General features: G+C 41.3%; 1 protein-coding gene across 3 annotated transcripts; it reads right to left on the reverse strand.

Moving 5' to 3' along the window:
- Positions 1 to 3,634: 3,634 nt before the first annotated feature.
- Positions 3,635 to 18,051, reverse strand: ZFP69 (ZFP69 zinc finger protein). 3 transcript variants are annotated; one of them, XM_037149736.2, is made up of 7 exons: positions 17,420 to 18,051; positions 16,215 to 16,338; positions 15,572 to 16,044; positions 14,069 to 14,154; positions 8,928 to 9,054; positions 7,937 to 8,032; positions 3,635 to 4,892 (listed from the first exon to the last, which is right to left on the reverse strand). In XM_037149736.2, exons 3-7 carry the CDS (start codon positions 15,696 to 15,698, stop codon positions 3,757 to 3,759), a joined length of 1,572 nt encoding a protein of 523 aa, XP_037005631.2. In that variant the 5' UTR covers positions 15,699 to 16,044; positions 16,215 to 16,338; positions 17,420 to 18,051; the 3' UTR covers positions 3,635 to 3,756. The 3 variants fall into 3 exon arrangements, with proteins under 3 accessions (XP_037005631.2, XP_037005629.2, XP_037005630.2); XM_037149734.2 differs by having other exon boundaries at positions 7,937 to 8,035; XM_037149735.2 differs by lacking the exon at positions 16,215 to 16,338 and having other exon boundaries at positions 7,937 to 8,035.
- Positions 18,052 to 19,580: the final 1,529 nt, after the last annotated feature.

Raw genomic sequence — 19,580 nt, forward strand, 5'->3', positions numbered from 1 at the left:
GAGAAGGGAAGGGAGGGAGAAAGAGAGAAACATCAATACGTGGTCGCCTGTCACGCGCACCTTTCCCCCACTGGGGACCTGACCCACAACCCAGGCATGTGCCCTGACTGGGAATCAAACTAGTGACCCTTTAGTTCACAGGCTAGTAGTGCTCAATACACTGAGCCACACCAGTCAGGACTATTTACTTCTTAATTAACCTTTCTTATTGGGAAATATTACACAATTGCATTTTAAAGTACAAAATCAAGATAAGTGTAAATAATTATTGAGCAGACATGTTATCATTGGAGCAAAAATAAAAGTTTCAGGCCCTTCCCAAATACACGCCATACCACCTTCTTGAGGAAACCACTAGCCTGACTTTTATGACAATCACTTTCTTCACTGTTCTTCACTTTATCACGTATTAGGAAACTTGCTTTATGACAAAGGTGGAATTGCATAGCAACGGAGAAAAGCTGGTCTTTTCAATAGCAGTTCTGTGACAGTGGGGTATCCTTATTAAGTGTATACAAAATGAGACCTCTGACTTCATCACAAAAATCAATTTCAGAAAGATTAAAGACCTAAATGTGAAAAGCTAAGTGTTAGGGAAAGCCCCAAAGTCTAAATCCAGGGTAGATTCTGATTCAAATTTGTAAGAGCTTTAATAGGAGAAACTTGCTTGTACTGGCAAAGCTCCCAGTGGTGGCCAGCTGTGAAGAAATCCACTCCCTCCCAAGATAGGGTCTCTTTTATAGGGGGTTAATAGTAAAACCATGTGGAGAAAGAACAATGCATTTCTAAGTTAACAGATAACATCAGGCAGTTATCCACATTCTATACACTCACCCTCCTTCCTGGGGGTGTGTCCTTTATCTCTCAGTGGTATTCCAGCTTTCTGGGTAGTTAGCGAAGCCTGAGGCTACAGAGTTAAACAGCCACAGAAGGTTAATCGGAGAGTCCAATCTCTCCCAGGTACCTTTTCTGCTGGAGGCCTGTTCATTTCTGACTTCCCTTACACTAAACTATAAAGTTCTTAGAAGATAATAGGAGGAAAATACCTTTTGGACTTCAGATTAGGGAAAAAAAATCTTAAATAAAAATACAAAAATGCTTTTAAAAACTACAAAAAATATTTTTGGTCAGGTGAAAAAACTTAAATGTGAATTGTGTTTAATAGTGTCAATTATAAATATCCCAGATGTGATGAACACTTTGTGGTCATAAAGGGAAACAAACATCCTTGTCCTTGGAAATGTGAGAGTTAAGGAAAGCCTAATTAACTGAAATATGAGTAGGCATTGCTGGACTGAGGCTGGAGGTTTCTGCTTCCTCCCTAGTGTAACCTTATTTCACCAGGACGTAACTCCCAGTGCCAGGAAAGCCCCTTCTCAACCCATTCACACACTGATCTACCTTCAGATGGAGTTGGGAGTTGGGGACAAATGCTGCTGGGTAGAGTGGAGCAGAAGAGATTCAGAAGCAATCATGAAATCCATGGGGGAAGGAAATATCCAAGACAGCAGAACAATGTTCCCAAAAGCTTTCATTCTCAACTGTGGGACTCAAATCTCAAAAAAAGATGCCCTTCCCCAAAAGCCTATCCTAAGAAGTTTGAGAATTTAAGGCAAATTCACTGATTTAGTGTTTCCATCCCCATGGACATCTATAACAAAGGAAATACTGTTTTCTTTTTAAGATTTTATTTTTATTTTTTTAGAGAAAGGGGAATGGAGGAAAGGAAGAGAAACATGGATCAGTTGCCTTTCACATGCCCACAACCGGGGACCTGGCCTGCAACCCAGGCACGAGCCCTGACCTGTAATCAAACCAGCAACCCTTCAGTTCGCAGGCCAGCGCTCAATCCACTGAGCCACACCAGCCAGGGCACAAAGGAAATACTGTTAAATGCAAATGGTCTGTTTTCTTCTCTTTCCATCTTTCCTTCCTATTTTGGTTACAGAATTTGTACCTCTAACATCACACCTATGACAGTCTACAATGTTTATCTTCATGACAGAAGTGTTGGTCTGTATCAGTACTCTAAAGCTTCACCGTCCAACTCGGTAGCCACTAGCTACATGTGGCTCTTAAGCACTTGAAGTGTGGCTGGCCCAAAGTGAGGAATGCTGTAACTGTAAGTACACACTGTATTTTGAAGACTTAGTATGAAAAAGAATACAGCCCTGACTGGTGCAGCTCAGTGCACCGTTCTGCTCAGGGTGCTGTTCCTGGTCCTGGTCCACTGTTAGAATGTGTTGCAGCCCCTGTCTTACAAGACATAGCCCAATATCTCTCTAATACCGCCCCTCTGAGACTTAAATATCCCCAGATGATTTCTGCTATTTGCAACCTAAAGAGTTCCAACTAATACAGGGGTGGGCAAAAGTAGGTTTATAGTTTTAATCCAATAAATAATCCAAGACTAAACTGTTTCTAGTACTCACAGCTGTAAACTTACTTTTGCCCACCCCTGTGTAGTTTAGTTAAAGCCCATAGGGGGAGGAGAAAAGTGAATGGAGTATCATAAAAACTTTAATAAAGTTTTACCAGGTTAAAAAAATGAGCATGTACAAAATCACTGTAGTCCTGACCTTCCCGTATTCACAACATAATGAGCAATGTTAACTGATTAATGCTGTCATTCATTGCTTATTAATCAGAAGGTTGTGTCCTTGCTCTTTCCTGTCTCCCAGGCACTAGAGTTGTTGATGGAAAAATGTCCTCTTCCACCAGCTAAAACTGTGATGGGCTTCGCTGCTATTACATAAGATGCAGATTCCTCTCTGGCTCCAGGGATGGCAAGCACTGATCTTTCTGGGGATGCAGCTCAGCTGGTACTTCTAGGCTATGTCACTGAGATAAGCTGATACTTCTTTGATGGCTGATAGGTGTGTTGGTCTTAGAGATGCTTCAGCACCAGATATAAAGTTTTATCTCTTGCTGGTGGAAAAGAAATTGGTCCAACCACTATGAAGGTCAACTTGGCAATATCCATCATACAAATGAGTACACCCTCTAGCACAGGAATTCCAGTTTTAGGAATATACCTTACATATGTACTTGCATGTGTGAGAAGTGAAAATATGTAAGACTATTCATTGCAACATTATATAAACAAAAGATTGGAAATCCAAAAGTCCATCCCTAGTAGACTAACTAAACATACATTCAAAACAGGGAATATTATGCAACTATAAAAAGAATAAGCTGGCAATTTATCTACTGGTGTGGAATGCCCTCCTTGGTATATGGTTAAGTAGAAAAGGAACGTGCAGATGCACTTGTATAGGAGGTTGCCATTTATGCTTAAAAAGAAAAACTGTATACTTGTATTCTCTAGGACATAAATAGAAAATTCTCTGGAGGGATACACAAAAAAAGTTTTGGTTATAAAAAATGGCTGCCTTTAGGTAGAATTTGATGGTGGGAACAGAGGTCTGTGCTTTTTGAACTTTGTGCCATGTGATAGTTTTCCCCACTAAAAAAATAAAATTTTAATTTAAAACATGGGAGGTGGTGACATTTTAAACAGTAGTTCCCAAATGCCAACCTGTAAATCAATGAAGGCCCATGAATAAGTATTTATTAATTCACCACAAAATCAGAAAAATAATAATGTGTGAATTTCCCACACTGCTGAATACAAAATGGGCAAAATTAGAAGTTGGTATCATTATATCAATAACTCCAATTTAGAGCCCTAAAATTTAAAAGTGTAGAATCACTGATTTAGACTTGGCTTTTGTCCTCATGTTGGATAATCTGTTTTTACTCATTATCTCTGAAGGCATTCCTCCTGTGTATTTCATGGTGCCGGGTAAGTGATGAATTATAGCTGAAGGCTTTTCCACATTCATTACATTCATAAGGTTTTTCTCCAGTGTGATGTCTCTGATGTTTCTTAAAGGATGAGTCGTGCCTGTAGGCTTTTCCGCAGCGGTTGCACTCATATGCTTTCACTCCTGTATGAACAGTTTTATGGTTGCTAAGGTGGATCCTCTGCCTAAAGGCTTTCCCACACTCTTTACATTTGTAGGGTCTCTCCCCAGTATGGATTCTCTGGTGATGTGTCAGATATGCTCTATGACTAAAGGTTTTACAACACGCAGTGCACGCATAAGGCTTCTCCCCAGTATGAATTCTTACATGTTCACTGAGGTGTCGAATTTGTCGAAAGGTCTTCCCACATTCATTGCATGTAAAGGGTTTCTCTCCAGAATGAGTTCTCAAATGTTGGATCAAACTAATGTTCTGGCTGAAAGCTTTCTGACATTTATCACATGCATAGGGTTTCTCCCCAGTGTGAGTTCGGTGATGCTGATTAAGAGAGGAGCGATGTCTGAAAGCTTTGCCACATTCTTCACATTCAAAGGGTTTCTCACCAGTATGGATTCTCTGGTGGGTGTTAAGAGACGCGCTTTGACTAAAGGCCCTGCCACATTCCTTACATCGGAAAGGTTTCTCACCAGTATGAATTCTCATGTGTTCTGTAAGATGAATGGGTTGTTTGAAGATTTTCTCACATATGTTACATTCATAGGTTTTTGTTCTTATATAACTTGTTGGACGGTTCATCAGATTTAATTTGTATTTGTTCCTCTTTCTAAGTGTGTCATATTTATGGTACCTCTGTTCTACAATAACATTTGAACTCACAATATTTTCCCCAAATTTATTAGTTTCTTGGCCTCTCTTCTTATGGGTCAAGATGGCTTGTCTTACATTTCTTCCCTGGGTGTCCTGAGGCCTTTCGAACTCATCGTTGTATCTGGAGACTTTTCTCAATGTGGAATCAATGACATCATCCCTCACGAACCTTTCCGTCACAATGCCCTGATATAACTGTTCCTGTAAAATATCATTCTTTGCAGTTGACATACTGGTTTCTGTTTTACTCTTCAAGTCTGAAAGAAGTGGAAAAAATACAAACAATTCATATTCTTTGTGCTTTGGAATCAGTTAGTGTTGTGTATATGGAATAGAGATTTAGATAGCAACACATATGAAGTACATGAGATTTTAATTATATTTAAATATGGCATCCTGGAGAGGTAATGGAAAATTAAATTAAGAGACAGTAGCTCAGTTGGTTGGAGCATCATACCACACACTAAAGGTCTGCAAGTTTGATTCCCAATAAGGGCACATTCCTAGGTTGCAGGTGTGTACAGGAGGCAAGCAACTGATGTCTCTCTCTCAGAGAACATAATTTTAAAAAATATACCATCTACAATGGCAACAAAATATAGGATCTTCAGGATGAATTTGACAAAAGAGATAGAATATGCACAATGGGGAAAATCCTAAAATTTAATTAAAAAAAATTAAGTTGAAAAGAGTATGGTTTTGTGAACCAACTCCAGTAAATTTTAAAAATAAATAAAAATTAAATTCTAAGAAAAATAAAAAATAGGAAATATTATTAAACAAAGCAATATACAATGTTCCTGGGTAACAGAACTTAATATCATAATACTAATCCCCCTGAATTGATCTAGAAATTCAATTCTATTCCAGTAAAAATACTACCAAAGTATTCGTGAGTGTGTGTGATGCACACTATATAATTTTGATGCATTTTATGTATCTAAATACAGATATCTAAATATATATGTATTTATATATCTAAATATATATCTAAATATATAGATACATTTATATATCAAAATATATCTATATATATATTTCATGTACTCATTATATAATTTGTATGGAAAAGCACAAGGCTAAGAAAAGACAGGACAATTTTAAAGAACAAGGTGGGAGAACTACCTCTACCAGATATGAAGGTTCACTTCATAGAGTGAAGTGCACGTGGAGTGTACATGAAATACAGTAAGGAAGTAAGACAGCCTGGAGAGCCCAGAAACAGACCCAAGCATTATAAACTTGACAGGTGACAGAGTGCCATTAACTATTCATAAATAACTATTCACAACTACAACAAACTACAAATGATTCTGGGGCTGATTATCCATGCGGAAAATATTAAACCAGATAGTCATTTTACACTACATATAAAATAAATTCCAAGTGCATTGAACCTAGATATGAAGGCAAATTTTTAAAAATACAGGATAATATCTATCTTTTCTAAAAATCAATTAAAAAGTAAAAACAATAACAAAACAATTGGAAAAGAATATATATAAGAAATTAATGAAAGAGGAATCCCGGATGGTCAATAAACATGAAAAATATGTTCCCTCTCATTAGTAATCAGAAAAATGAAAGAAATAATACACCATATTCACCCAATGAATTGACAAAAATTTTAAAGTTGTCAGTGCCAAATGTTGACAAAGATGCTGAATTCTGGAAACTCTTTAACACTTGCTGATGTGAGTACACATGGGTGCTACTGAGAGCAATGTGGTCACACCCAGCAAAAGGAAGAAGCGTATACTCCATGACCCAACAATTCGATTCTACCAATTATCTCAGAGAAACACTTGCATCTGTACCTAAGAGAACACATGAAGATTTACTGTAGCATCTCTAACCCCAAATTTAGAAGAGTATAAAGTCTATCCACAGGAAAATGGATAAATTGTGACTTACTAATTCAATGGAAATGAGTAAACACAGAAAATTATAAATAGTGTTGAATGAGAAAAGTGAAAGAATAAGAACATGCAAAACAATGCAATATATTGTGTAGGGGTATATACAAGTAGGAAAAGCACAAAGACTCATGGGAATATTAATATTTAAACTCAGAGGACTTCGTTACTTGAAAAGGTAGGAAAGGAAAAACAAGGCTTCAACTGTGTTTTAGTGGGTTTTTTTTAAGATTTTATTTTTTTATCTTTAGAGAGGAAGGGAAGGAGAGAAATATCAATGTATGGTTGCCTCTTGTGAGTCCCCAGCTGGGAACTGGCCTGCAACCCAGGCATGTGCCCTGACTGGGAATAGAACCGCAATCCTGTGGTTCGCAGGCCAGTGCTCAATCCACCGAGCTACACCAGCCAGGGCTCTGTTTTAGTTCTTAATTGAGGTGGAGGCTACACAGAAATTTGCTATAATGCTCTTTATGCCTTTCTGAATATGAAACATATTTCATAACATGACAGTTTAAGGAGATTGTTGAAGACCACTGAATTTGAGAATGAATCCTGTGTTAATTTCTCTCACAGAAGTTGTCATTAAGTAGTTGCTACAAAAAGTTAAGATATGTGCCCTGGCTGGCTGGTGTAGCTCAGTGGATTGAGCATGGGCCTGCAAACCAGGAGATCGAGGTTCAATTCCCAGTCAGGGCACATGCCTGGGTTGCAGGCCAGTTCCCATTGCAGGCCAGTTCCCAGCAGGGGACATACAGAGGCAACCATATATTGATATTTCTCTCCCTCTCTCCCTCCCTTCCCCTCTAAAGATTAAAAAAAAAAACAAAACAAGCTAAGATATGTGAGTTAAAAAAAAGAATGAGAATTGAAGCTGGGATTATAAAATGAAAGATGGCCCTAGCTTGGTAGCACAATTGATTACAGTGGTGTGATTCTGATATGCCAAGATTGTGGGTTTGATCCCTGGTCAGCACACATGCAAGAAAACCAATGAATGCATAAATAAGTGGAATAACAAATCAATGTTTTTCTCTCTCTAAAATCAATCAATAAAATGTTTAAATAAAATGAAAGATGGTGAAAGTGGAACTAGAATAAGAAAATTAAAGATTTGAAGAATGCAGAGAGAGTCTTGAACAGAGATCTGTTTTCTGTGAGGAGAGACCATATACATTTGAATGAACAGAGAAAGGAACTTTCCACTGGTAGACTTCAGGATACTGAAGAAAGAGGGAAAATCAAGCTTAACGAGGACAAGACGTCTCTTCCTTCCAGAGTGACTTTTGCATGGTCAAGTAAAGGCAAGGAGAGACAGAGAGAGGGTGAAACCAGGTCTAGTGCATGCCCTGTCCAGGGGCCTCAGCCTACGAAGCCTTCGGGCTCACCTGCACTGTGATGTTCTAGGCCATCTTTCTCTGTTATCCACGGCTCTTCTCCTTTTTCCAATTTGGAAATCACCCTGGGCTTGGAAAGTTCATATCCTGCTTATGAAGAAAAAAAAGAGTATGAATGTTTATGTTGAGGTCTAAGAACCATCCCCAGAATTTATTCCCAGTCCTAGGTTCTCTGAAAAAGGAAAGGAATGCTATAGTTTGTCTTTGTATCAGCTCTACAAAGTATAGGAAGGAGAATCAGATATGCCCTGGCTTCACACTCAAAGGAATGAGACATCTCTAACACAGAACCCAAGGCCAAAATCCAGGGAATTCATGACATCTAATAATTTAGAAATAATGACCCTTCTGGGGGCTGGAAAGAGGTATTCCAAATCATGAAATCCAAAGACCTACAACCAAGATTGCTCTATCCAGCAAAACTTTCATTTAGAATGGAAGGACAGATAAAGTGCTTCTCAGATAAGATCAAATTCAAGGAGTTCATCATCACCAAGCCCTTATTATATGAAATGTTAAAGGAACTTATCTAAGAAAAAGAAGTTAAAAAAAACATGAACAGTGAAAGGACAGCTAACTCACAGTTATTAACAACCACACCTAAAACAAAAGCAAACTAAAAGGACAGCTAGATCAGGAGTGGAAATACAGAAATGAAGATCTCAAGGAGGGTTAGCAACAGGGGAGTGGGAGGAGGAGAAGGGGGGAGAAGGTACAGAAAATAAGTAGCATAGACAGTAGATAGAAAATAGATGGGGGGGGCAAGAATAGTATGGGAAATATAGAATCTAAAGAACTTGAGACACATGGTCATAAACTAAAGGGGGGGTAATGGTGGGGATGGGGGGTAGGGTAGAGGGGAATGAAGGGGGGAATAGAACAATTGTAATGGCATAATCAATAAAAAATAAATTAAAAAAAAAGAAATAATGACCCTTCTATAGTGGGCAGGTTTCTGGATAAGTGTGTGGCCCATCCTTACCCACGGAGACCAGGTTCCCGTAGTTCTCCAGCATTACCTCCCGGTAGAGGTTCCGGTGAGCAGGGGTCAGTTGCCCCCACTCCTCCTGGCTGAAGTTCACAGATATATCCTTGAAGGTCACCTGTTCCTAGAATATCAAATACATTGCTTTTCAGCCACAAACCACCTCCATTAAGGCCCATGGAGTTCTGAGAGTATTCTACATTCTGAGAGATCCTAAACTACTCTTACTGGAGCCACCTCTGGATCTGTTTGGAGAGTCTCTGGAGATTACCATAAATAATTAAATACACAGAAGGGCAGATGGCCATATGTGCCTTAGAAGAAATTCAGCAGGACAAGGGGAGTAGGGAGAGCCACGGTGAGGGAATGGATGGATGATCTTCTATGTAGGGTGGTAGGGGAGGGCCTCTCTGAAAGGGTGATATTTGACCAAAGATCTGAATTCAGTGAGGAAGAGTTTTGTGGAAATCTAAGGGAAGAGCATTTGAAGCAAGTACAAAGTAACTATGGCGAGATTGTCATTTGCTTGTTTGAGGAGCAGGAGAGTGAACGGTATCACTGGAGGCAGATTAGTAAAGGGGAAAGTGGAAGAAGATGAGATCAGAGAGGCCCAGGGAGCAGAGGGGACAGATAATTTTAGTACTTATTGCCACAAAGGCCAATGCATTCCTGCTGAGCTTAAATTCTGAGGCCCTGCTGGAGTTAAATGTAAAGATGAATAAAACTGTCTGGAGCTGTAGTCCTAGCTCCCCCTTCCTAGCCCAACTACTAAGAAGATAACAAAAGATCAGCCCCTCTGCGGTGGTGTCGTGGGCACTGGGAGCTGGGGTAATCACACGTGAGCGCCATCGAAGCTGTGTCTCAGCCAGAGCTCAGCCACAGCTCCAAGAGGAATATGAATAATCAGTCCCCCACATTGAGTCCCGCCACCGCAGGGAAGGGCCTAGAGTCTCTCAAAAATAAAAAGAATGAAACAAACTATATATACAAGGTGTGTCTCGAAAAAGTCCAGCCATCGTTAGTATAATAAGAAGGATTTGCACAAAATCAATGTAACCTGGTAGCCAAGAAGAGTGGAATGCACATGTGTAAACAAGGACGACTTCACTGTACTAGTCAGTGGGGGTGGTAGATGCTGTTGAGTGAGCATGTGTACTGTGTGGCCACCGTACTCAAAATGACTGAGTACAGCAACAAATCTGCATCAAATTTTGGTTTAAGCTTGAACATTCCTCTGTGGAAACTATCTGGATGATTTAGAAGGCCACAACTATGGACACCTGGTGATTGGCAGCTTTGTCATGACAACACCCACTCATGTATCATGTCTCACGTAGAGTTTTTTGGCAAAAACATCAAATCACCCAGGTGACTCAATTACCCTACGGTCCAATTTTGATGCCCTGCAACTTCTGGCTTTTCTCAAAGCTAAAATCACCTTTGAAAAAGAAGGGATATCAGACTATTGATGAGATTCAGGAAAATACATCTGGGCAGCTGATGGCAACTGGGAGAACTGTGTGAGGTCCAAGGTGCCTACTTTGAAGGGGACTTAGGCATCATTGGCCTGTGTACAATGTTTCTTGTATCTTCTTCAGTAAATGTGTCTATTTTTCATATTACCAGGCTGGATACTTTCTGGACAGGCCTCATATTCATTTAATCTTCCACTGTTTCTTTATATACAGTATCTACCCTACAATAAAAAAAATTATTAGACTTGTAAATAAATGAGGGAAATCTGACCTATAATTTAAGAAAATAAACGTTATTATTAGCACACCCATAGGTGACCAAGTCATTGAAATGAGCAGAGAAGAAAATTAAAGCAATTATTAAAATATGTTAAAGATTATACAATAAAATATAGAAGAGGTGAAAACTTGGTGGTAATTGAGGGGAGAGACAGAAATGCTAAAAAAAAGAACTAAATGAAAATTCTACACCTGAAAAATATAATATCTAAAAAACCCACTGGATGGACTTAATAGTGCACTGGACCCTGATAAAAATGAGATCAGTGAAACTTAAGACAGGTATATAGATGTTATTAAAACTGAAGCACTGAGAGAAAAACACCTGGATAATATCCAGTGGTTTAATATATATGTAACTAGAATCTTAGGAGGAGATAAGAGAATGGGCAAAAATAATATTTGAAGAAATAAAGGCTAAAAAATTTCCAAATTAACCCACAGATACAAGATGCTCAGGAAGCCCCAGAAGGAACAAATTCAAAGAAAGCCGTGCCTATGCACCCCACTTTCAAAGTGCTAAAGAGTGAAGTTAAAAGGGAAGATTGTAAAAGTAGCCATAGGAAGGAAGGAAGGAAGGAAGGAAGGAAGGAAGGAAGGAAGGAAGGAAGGAAGGGAGGAAGGGAAGGAGGGAGGGAGGGAGGGAGGGAGGGAGGGAGGGGAAAGAAGTAAGGAAGGAAGGAAGAGGAAAGAAGAAAGGAGGAAAGAAAGGAGGGAAAGTTGGCATTTAAAAAAGCAGAAAGGCACTCCAGATACATGCAAACAATGAGAATAACAGCTGACTTCTCATCCCAAACAATGCAAGCTAAAAGATCATGCAACACCTTTAAAGTGCTTAAAAGAAAGAACAATCGATCTAGAATTCTGTATCCAGCAAAAGATGCTCATATAGAAAGACAATATAAAGACATTTTAGATCAACAAGAAAAAGCTGTGGGAACCCATCATCAGGATACTCACATTACGAGATATGCTACTTTTTTTAGGCTAGAGAGAAATGATGTCAGAAACTCAGAACTAAACGAAGGAATTAAGAGTGCCAGAACTGGTAAACATGTGGGCACATATGAATGATCATCATCTTTTCCTTTTCTTAATTTTTTTATGACATAATTTACTGTTAAAAGCAAAAATAAGAACAATGTATTATGGGGTGTATAACATAGAAAGTGAAATGTATTATGATGATACACAAAGAGTGGGAAAGAGTAAGTGGAAATATAAGACTTTCATATTATGTGTGAAGCAATACAATATTAATTGAAAGCAACTGTGCTATGTTAAAAGTGCACATCGTAATGACTAGGGCAACCCCTTAAGACAAACCAAAGAAGTACAGTTTAAAAGTTACTAGGGACATAAAATGGAATACTAAAAACTATTCAATCTGAAAGAAGGCAGGAGAAGCGGGACAAAGAATGGATGGGACGAGCAGCAAACAAGGACAAGAATGTACTCAAATCCCACCACAGCAATGATCATGTCAAATGTAAAGGGACCGGCCAAGCAAGACCCAGCAATATTTAAGAAGGTCACACTTTAAATATAAAGACAAAGACAGGTGAAAAGTAAAAGAATGGAAAAGGTTATACCATGCAAAAAGTAAAAGAACACAAGAGCAGCAATATTAAATCAGATGAAGTAGACTTTAGGAAGAGGAATATTGCTAGGCATAAAGAGACATTTCATAATGATAAGTTCATCATGAAGACAACAAATCTCGTGTTTATGCAACTGATAACAAAATAAAGAATTAAGAGAACTAAAGGGAGACAAAGACAAAAATAATCAGAGATTTTGACATTCTTCTCTCAGTAACTGACACGATCAGACAAAAATTCATCAAAGATATAGCTTTGAACAACTATTAACCAACTTAACTCAGCTGACATTTATAGAACATTACAGAATGTGCCGTCTTTAAAATTAATTTTTATTTTGAGAGAATTTGACATAATTTTACATATAAATCTATTTTGAGACAGGTTCACATGCAGTTACAAGAACTAAATGCAGATCCTATGTGCTCTCTCCTGGGGGCAAAGCAGTTTTGATTGGGGGCATGGGGAAACTTTCTGAGACGGTACAAATACTCTCCATACTGATTTGATTCGATGGTGTATACATACTTCAAAATAGAAGTATACACTTTCTCAAGTGTTTTATCCTATGGTTTTTGAAATGTAATCTTTTCCCAGGACGAAGAATCCCATCAGTTTTTGATAAATGTCAGGAAGTGAGGAGTTCTAGAAAATTGGAATGCAGAAATAACTCTTTAAATAATTAGATCATTACTTCTTCCATGTTTCTCTAAGTAACTCTGCAGTTCATTTCAATCCTAGAAAATATAGTGTCTGAATTAGCTGAGGAAACTGGGATTGTAAACAGCTGAGAACTATTGTGACAGATCACGAGGCAAGTAAATTCAAGAGGTAAGTTTCAAATCCTGTAACCATCTAGTTTCAGGACCCAAGTTCTTCTTACCTAAAACTCTTCTGTTCTCAAATAAGGTTTCCTCTTCAATAGTCTCCTTTTCCTTTGACTCACCAATTTTCCTTCCGTCTCACCTATCCTGCCACCAGGCAGTGAGGACACCCGTTTCCGACACCCCGTTGTATCGGCCCAGGCTACCTGCTGCACCGTGTGTCTGACCATTTCTTCTCTTCCCTGACCATTTCTTCTCTTGGCTGCAGTTTGACCTCAGCTGCCAATACTCTGCGGGTCGCCTCATGAAGTTCAAGGGTAGTATGTGTAGCTCACTAAGAATGTCAGAACTTTCTTCTCATTTACAAAGTTTGTTTTTCAGTATGAAAATAAATAAATAAATAAATAAATGAATAAATAAGGTTTATCTTGGATCCCAAGTAGTATCTGTTGGTTTTTAGAGGCTAGAAGGATATCGTTCATTTTGCTTTCTTTACAGAAATTAGAACAGTGTTAGATCTAGATATTGGTTAGTAACAAGAGTTACATGGAGGAAGGTATAACTCATACTATGAGCAGATAAATTGCTACCACTATGGCCCCGTTTTATGCACAAGAGCAATGTGCCTTGAGCTCCCTAGATTGGATCTGTTAGCCTCAAAGACCTCCCACTCCAAAAATATGGGAGCAAGGTACAGCTTTAAAAATAAAGAATCGGCTCTGGCTGATGTGGCTCAGTGGATTGAGTACCAGCCTGTGAACCAAAGGGTCTCTGGTTCAATTCCCAGTCAGGCCACATGCCTGGGTTGCAGGCCAGGTCCGCAGTAGGGGATGCACAAGAGACAACAACACACTGATGTTTCTCCCCATCTCTTCTCCTCTCTCTATAAATAAATAAAATCTTAAAAATCAAAAAACAAAGAAGCCTATCCAAAAAAATGAGCAGAAACTCTGGCCCACCTGGGATTCTGCTGTTCGAGCCCCAGACGTCCTTTCATCCTTCAAATGTTCTCCCTGGGTCTCACCAGCATCCTGAGGTAGCAGAGCTGGAGAGGGAAAAGAGTCATGAGGTTTGCATCTCCCTAAACCCCCCAACTGAAGAGCTGCCTGCAGACCTGCTGAACAGGCTCCTCTCTCAATACAGTCACAAAGAGAGACATTCAGAAGGACTCAGGTGCACACTGGAGCCTCATCAATGAGGAGGACCTGCAGGTGTTGTTTTGGGCATTAGTATTTCCCAGTGGTTGGTCCAAATGCACAGATCTACCAAGACGCTCCTTTGTTCAAAGGTGTGCAACAAGAAACAAAGTTCAGCCATTCCCCATGGACTTCAAGACACTCTACAGTCTACCTGAAGCATATGTGTCCAGCACTGGCTTCCTCTAATCACCATCCTTAAGTTGGACACAAACATCGACTTCAGTTAGGCTACAACAGTCTTCATTTTCTGAACCTGCTGCAAAAAAACTTGGATATCTTTCAAGGCCCAATTCAATGCTGCCTGCTTTGTGAAAATTTCTCTGATAAGTACAATTGGGAAAATATTTCCTAGCTCTTGTCTTCCAAAAGAACTTTACCATAGCATTTTCCTAGGTTACCTTCTACTGTTTTAATCTGGGTTTGTGTCTATCTCCACCAATTAATAATCAGCATTAGAGATCGGTATTCTATTTTCTATCTCTCAAGATGCTTGGTAAAGCTCCTACCTGACACAGCTAGCATACAATAAATATTTGGCTGAATTTAAAGTGTTAAAGGTATGAATTAAGAGACCACATGAAACACAAGAATTCCTCTATCCACCCATCACTCCTGACCAGAGCACTAAATAATGTGTAATCTTGGACATTTTCCCACCAAACCCATATATTGCAAGGTAAAGTGAGAGTAATCAAGCACATCATTCCTTCCTCTTAGCAGAAGATGAAATGAAAGAAGTGATACTGGTTTGGGGCTAAAATGACTAAAACCTGTGGAGGAAAACCACTGGAGGGTTTAAGGGTGCAAACAGCTTTGACTTTGCTGTCACATGTCCACACTCAGGAGCCGCTGATGGGGAACATCCTACGTTGAGTGTAGTATCTGAGGACAGGAGACAGGAGAGCATGGGGCAGCACAGAGCGCATGTCAGCAAGGAGCCTGACAATATTCTGTGGGGAGCACAATATTAAGTACCAGCTCCTTGGGAGGCAGCCGGCTGAGCAGGTTTGAGTGCACACCCCCACATTCTTCTAGAGGAGCAAAAAGGCAGGAGAAGAGGGATCCAGAAGCACCCACCAATCATACAGCCAGAACTCTCACAGCTATCCCCTTCCCAAAAGCCACAAGCATGAACCCCAGAGACCTGCTCTCCCCCAATTTTCTCTCCATGAGACCAGAACAATGAAGTGTGCCTATCTTTTAACACACAAATGAGAATTCCACTTTCTCCTTCCATCCCCACCTCCATCAGTCTGTTCTCACCTTCTCCTTCAAACATCTTAGTCACGTCCTCCCACAGGGGCGCCCCCTCCTGGGCCTTCTTTGGATGGTGCAGCTTCACCCAGGCGCTGGCCCCGGTGGGCAGGGTGATCAGGAGCTGCTGCAGCATGATGACGGCTGCCTAGCGGGGGCTGTCTTCCTGTGCTGGGGAAACGGCCAGACCTCTGCTGGGAGGATTCACGGCTGCCTGGTCCTCCTCTGATCACAGCCTCCCGCCCTCAGGCATATCCTGCGGCACCAGAACCTGGGGGCTCCTAGAGGCTGAGGTGACTTTAACAACCCTGAAAACCTGACTCTGCTCTTAAATTAAGTACCGCCTTGTTGGGAGGCAGCGGTTGGGTAGGTTTCAGGGCATGCCTCTCTCTTCTTCTAGCAGAGTGCACGGCAGGAGAGGAGGGATCCAGGAGCACCCTCATACAGCCAGCACTCCAGAGCTTGCAAAAATATGTTTAAAACTGCAAAAGATCCAAAAACAAAGATTTGGCATCAATGTGGGAATAAGTACAACCAATGCTCTTGGGTGCAGCTCTGTCTCCCAGTTCCATACACACACACACAAAAAGCCAAAAGCACACAGACACCCACCGACCCTGCCTTGACCTCCCTCCTTATAAGCTGCATGTACCTTCTGCCTGGACACAGATTTGAAAGAGGGCAGGCTTTAAAATCAGACAGCCTGGGTTAGAGTCCTGATTCTTGCACTTAAAAGCTCTAAGGCACTTCAACTATCTGGGCTTCAGTCTCTTCACCTATAAAATAGAAATAATAATTGTACTTCATAGCATTGTAATGTTGATTAATTGAGACAATGTCAGGCACACCATAAAACTTTAATGAACATTATTATAAATGTTTTGCTTTAATGCTGTATCATAGCATTGTCTTTTTATTTAAAAAACAAAACAAAACTATGAGCCCTGGCTGGTGTGGCTCAGTGGATTGAGCGCTGGCCTGCCAACTGAAGGGTCACCAGTTCGATTGCAGGTCAGGGCACATGCCTGGGAAGCAGGCCAGGTCGCCAGTAGGGGGCACTCAAGGGGCAACCACACACTGATGTTTCTCTTTTCCTTCCCCCTTCCCCTGTCTCTAAAAATAAATAAATAAAACCTTTAAAAAACCAAAAATAAAAAAACAATGAATCTCAATTTAAAGTTCATTTCAAGTATCTCAACTGATGGAATAATCACGTAGCTGTATTTTCTTCACATAGACAAGCAGTGACAGACACGTCATTACCCACATGGATGCCTAGCACCTGGCAAGCTCTTTTAACCTCTCTGTTAAGATGTATCCTGGTTTCAAAAATGTTAAAACTGAGGGAGAGGAGTATGCCTAAAAATGGAGGAAATTTAGTACTTGGGGTATAATGAAGACTACTATAGAACTGTTTGTAATAGGCAATGCGGGGAGGAAAAAACCTCAAATCCATCGCCTATCTCATCTGACCCCATGACATCTGGGCAGGTAGTGCTCTCCACAGTGACCAGTTCAGTGTATCTGGGGCCCCCAAATCAGTCCCATCTCCGTAGAAAGAAGGCTGGCCCAACTTTATGAAGTTTGTGGGGAAGGTAATGCGTTTTATGGGCATTTTTGTTTCATCTGTGAGTGATACAGAGAAAGGGGGCTACCTCCTAACCAACTGAAGAGTGTTGGAAATATTCTGCTTCTTAATATATAAAAAGTAAATGTCTTGTTACCAAAGTGGAGAAATTTATGAAACGGTTAATGACAGAGAAGCTTCCTTTCGAAGGTACCCCTTCTCCCTGCTCGCAGACCTGCCTCCCTCAGACTTCAAGGCTGACGACGCCAGCACTGTGGCTTCCTACTCACCAGATCGGCGGTGGACGCTGGTGGGGCCAGAGATAGGGGCGTGAGCGCCCGCTCTTGAGGCTTTCAGCTCCAGGTGTTTCTTTAGGGGAGGACTGGTAACAGATTTTATTCTTTTCCAGCCTTCTACTGACCACAGCCCCACTCAAAATACGCCCAACGTTCACACCGGCCTCCAGACTGGAAGTGGGTCTTCTCGAAATTCCCCAGCATGGGCGGCCCAGGGCGGGTTACTGCCACTCCTGATAAACCCTAACCCTCCCGCAGGGCCTTTCGCAACAGCACAGCGAGGCGGGGAGCAGCGATGGGAGGGATTCCCTGAACCCGCTTTCCGCGGGTACACCTAGACCAGGATACACCTCGCTGGCTGCAGCTTTAGTGTCTGGGCAGCGGCAGCGGCCAGGTCAACGAGCGCGCGGCCTCTTGGGCCGCAACCTGGAGTCTTCTAGCGCCCCTGCTTCAAGGCGCTTCCCCACGGTTGCCTGTGCCACGGGTCGCCCTAGCCCGCGGCCCAGTGGAGCCCGGGGTGCGGCTCACCCAGGCGGGCGCACTCCCCTCCAGCACAGCACCAGCTAGTCTTCCGGAGGGCTCCACCCGCCCGCTGCTGGCTCCGCCCACGAGGTCGGCGGGGAGCCCGCCGGCTCGAAGAATGTGGGGCGCGAGTGAAGACCCGGAACCCGGATTTAGTGGAGCGCGCCCCCCATCACACCCCCTCCCCCCCAGACCACCCAGACCCTTGGGCGGGGACCTGCCGCGTTTCCTGGTAGTGGTTGGGAGCGACCACGTGCACTGACAGCTCTTCCGGTGGAGTAGCCCCTTCTCTGTCATTCACTAATTCATTCACCAACTACCTCCTTAGTGCCCACAACCTGCCATGCATTGATTGTTACAGGATCAGAGGATACAACAGTTATCCAAAAGTGGGTATCCACTTATCAAAATGCAGTCCCTCCTTTCTTGGATGTGAATTCCGGTGAGATTAAGTAGGTAAGTAGAAGAATAGATAACATCCCAGGAGATTATAAGGGCTGTGAGGAAAAGGGAAGCAGTGTATAGAGTGGGGGGTAGAGGATATCTGGAGCTCCTACCTCTGGTCATCGTGGGCTAGGATATTTATGTCAACCCACGTCAGAAAACAATACGAATAAAAAGAAAAAGTCTGCTATATATATATATATATATATATAAATGATTTTAAAGGTGTGTATTAGTTTACTAGGGCTGTCATACAGTACCACTAACTGGGTGGCTTAAATGACAGAAATGTATTTTCTCAGTTGTGGAGGCCAAAAGTCCAGGGTCCAGGTGTCAGCAGAGCTGATTTCTCCGGAGACCTTTCTTCCTGGCTGCAAGTTGCTGCCTTCACCACCTGTCCAAAAGGCATCCTTCCGCTGTGTGCTTGCACACCCCTGCTGAGTCTCCGTCCAAATTTCCTCCTATAAGGATGCCAGTCAGATTGGTTTAGAGCACAACCTACTGCCTCATTTTAACTCAATTATCTCTTTAAAGTGATTAAGTTCAATCACCAAAATATGTGGTAAATACAGTCATATTCTGAAGTCCTGGGGGCTAGGGTTTCAACATTTGAATTTTGGGGATACATAATTTGGCCCATAACTAAGAGATGGCAAGATATAGGATTACCAGACCAAAAGCTGGAAAGCAAGGATCCAGAAAGGTAATCCAGCTGGGAACATTGGAAGATGCTTTTGCCCTGAGACATTTGCCCAGCTGAAAAATTATGATCTTCCTTTTGCACTTCAAAGAATGAATGAATGGATGAACGACGTGTAGGGAATGAAATAGAAGGCCCATTGTACAATAACTGTGACCCCAAAGGGTTGCACACTTAGGGTGAGAGTGAATTGGAAGTGGAACAGCTTGAAAAGAATTTACAGGCTGGGGTGAAATTGCCTGTCTCAGCCTTGGCCTTGGTTTTAGGTGGTCTCTGACTGTGACGCCACCAGATGCCGGGCAAAGGCAAACACAAATCCTCCCTGGAAGGAAGCATTATAACTATAGGCCTTATACTGTTTTTACAGATCAGTTTTCAGAGAAATGTGAAGTACAGAATTAAAGATAAGCAGATATGCAAGAAAGCTAGAGTCTTTGGGTGAGTTTTTCAGCAGAAACATAAATAACAGAAATAAACATGTAAAAATGA

The sequence above is a fragment of the Artibeus jamaicensis genome, unplaced genomic scaffold (genome assembly GCF_021234435.1).
Source record: "Artibeus jamaicensis isolate MK-2021 breed Jamaican fruit bat unplaced genomic scaffold, CSHL_Jam_final scaffold_847, whole genome shotgun sequence".
NCBI classification, from domain to species: Eukaryota; Metazoa; Chordata; class Mammalia; order Chiroptera; family Phyllostomidae; genus Artibeus; species Artibeus jamaicensis.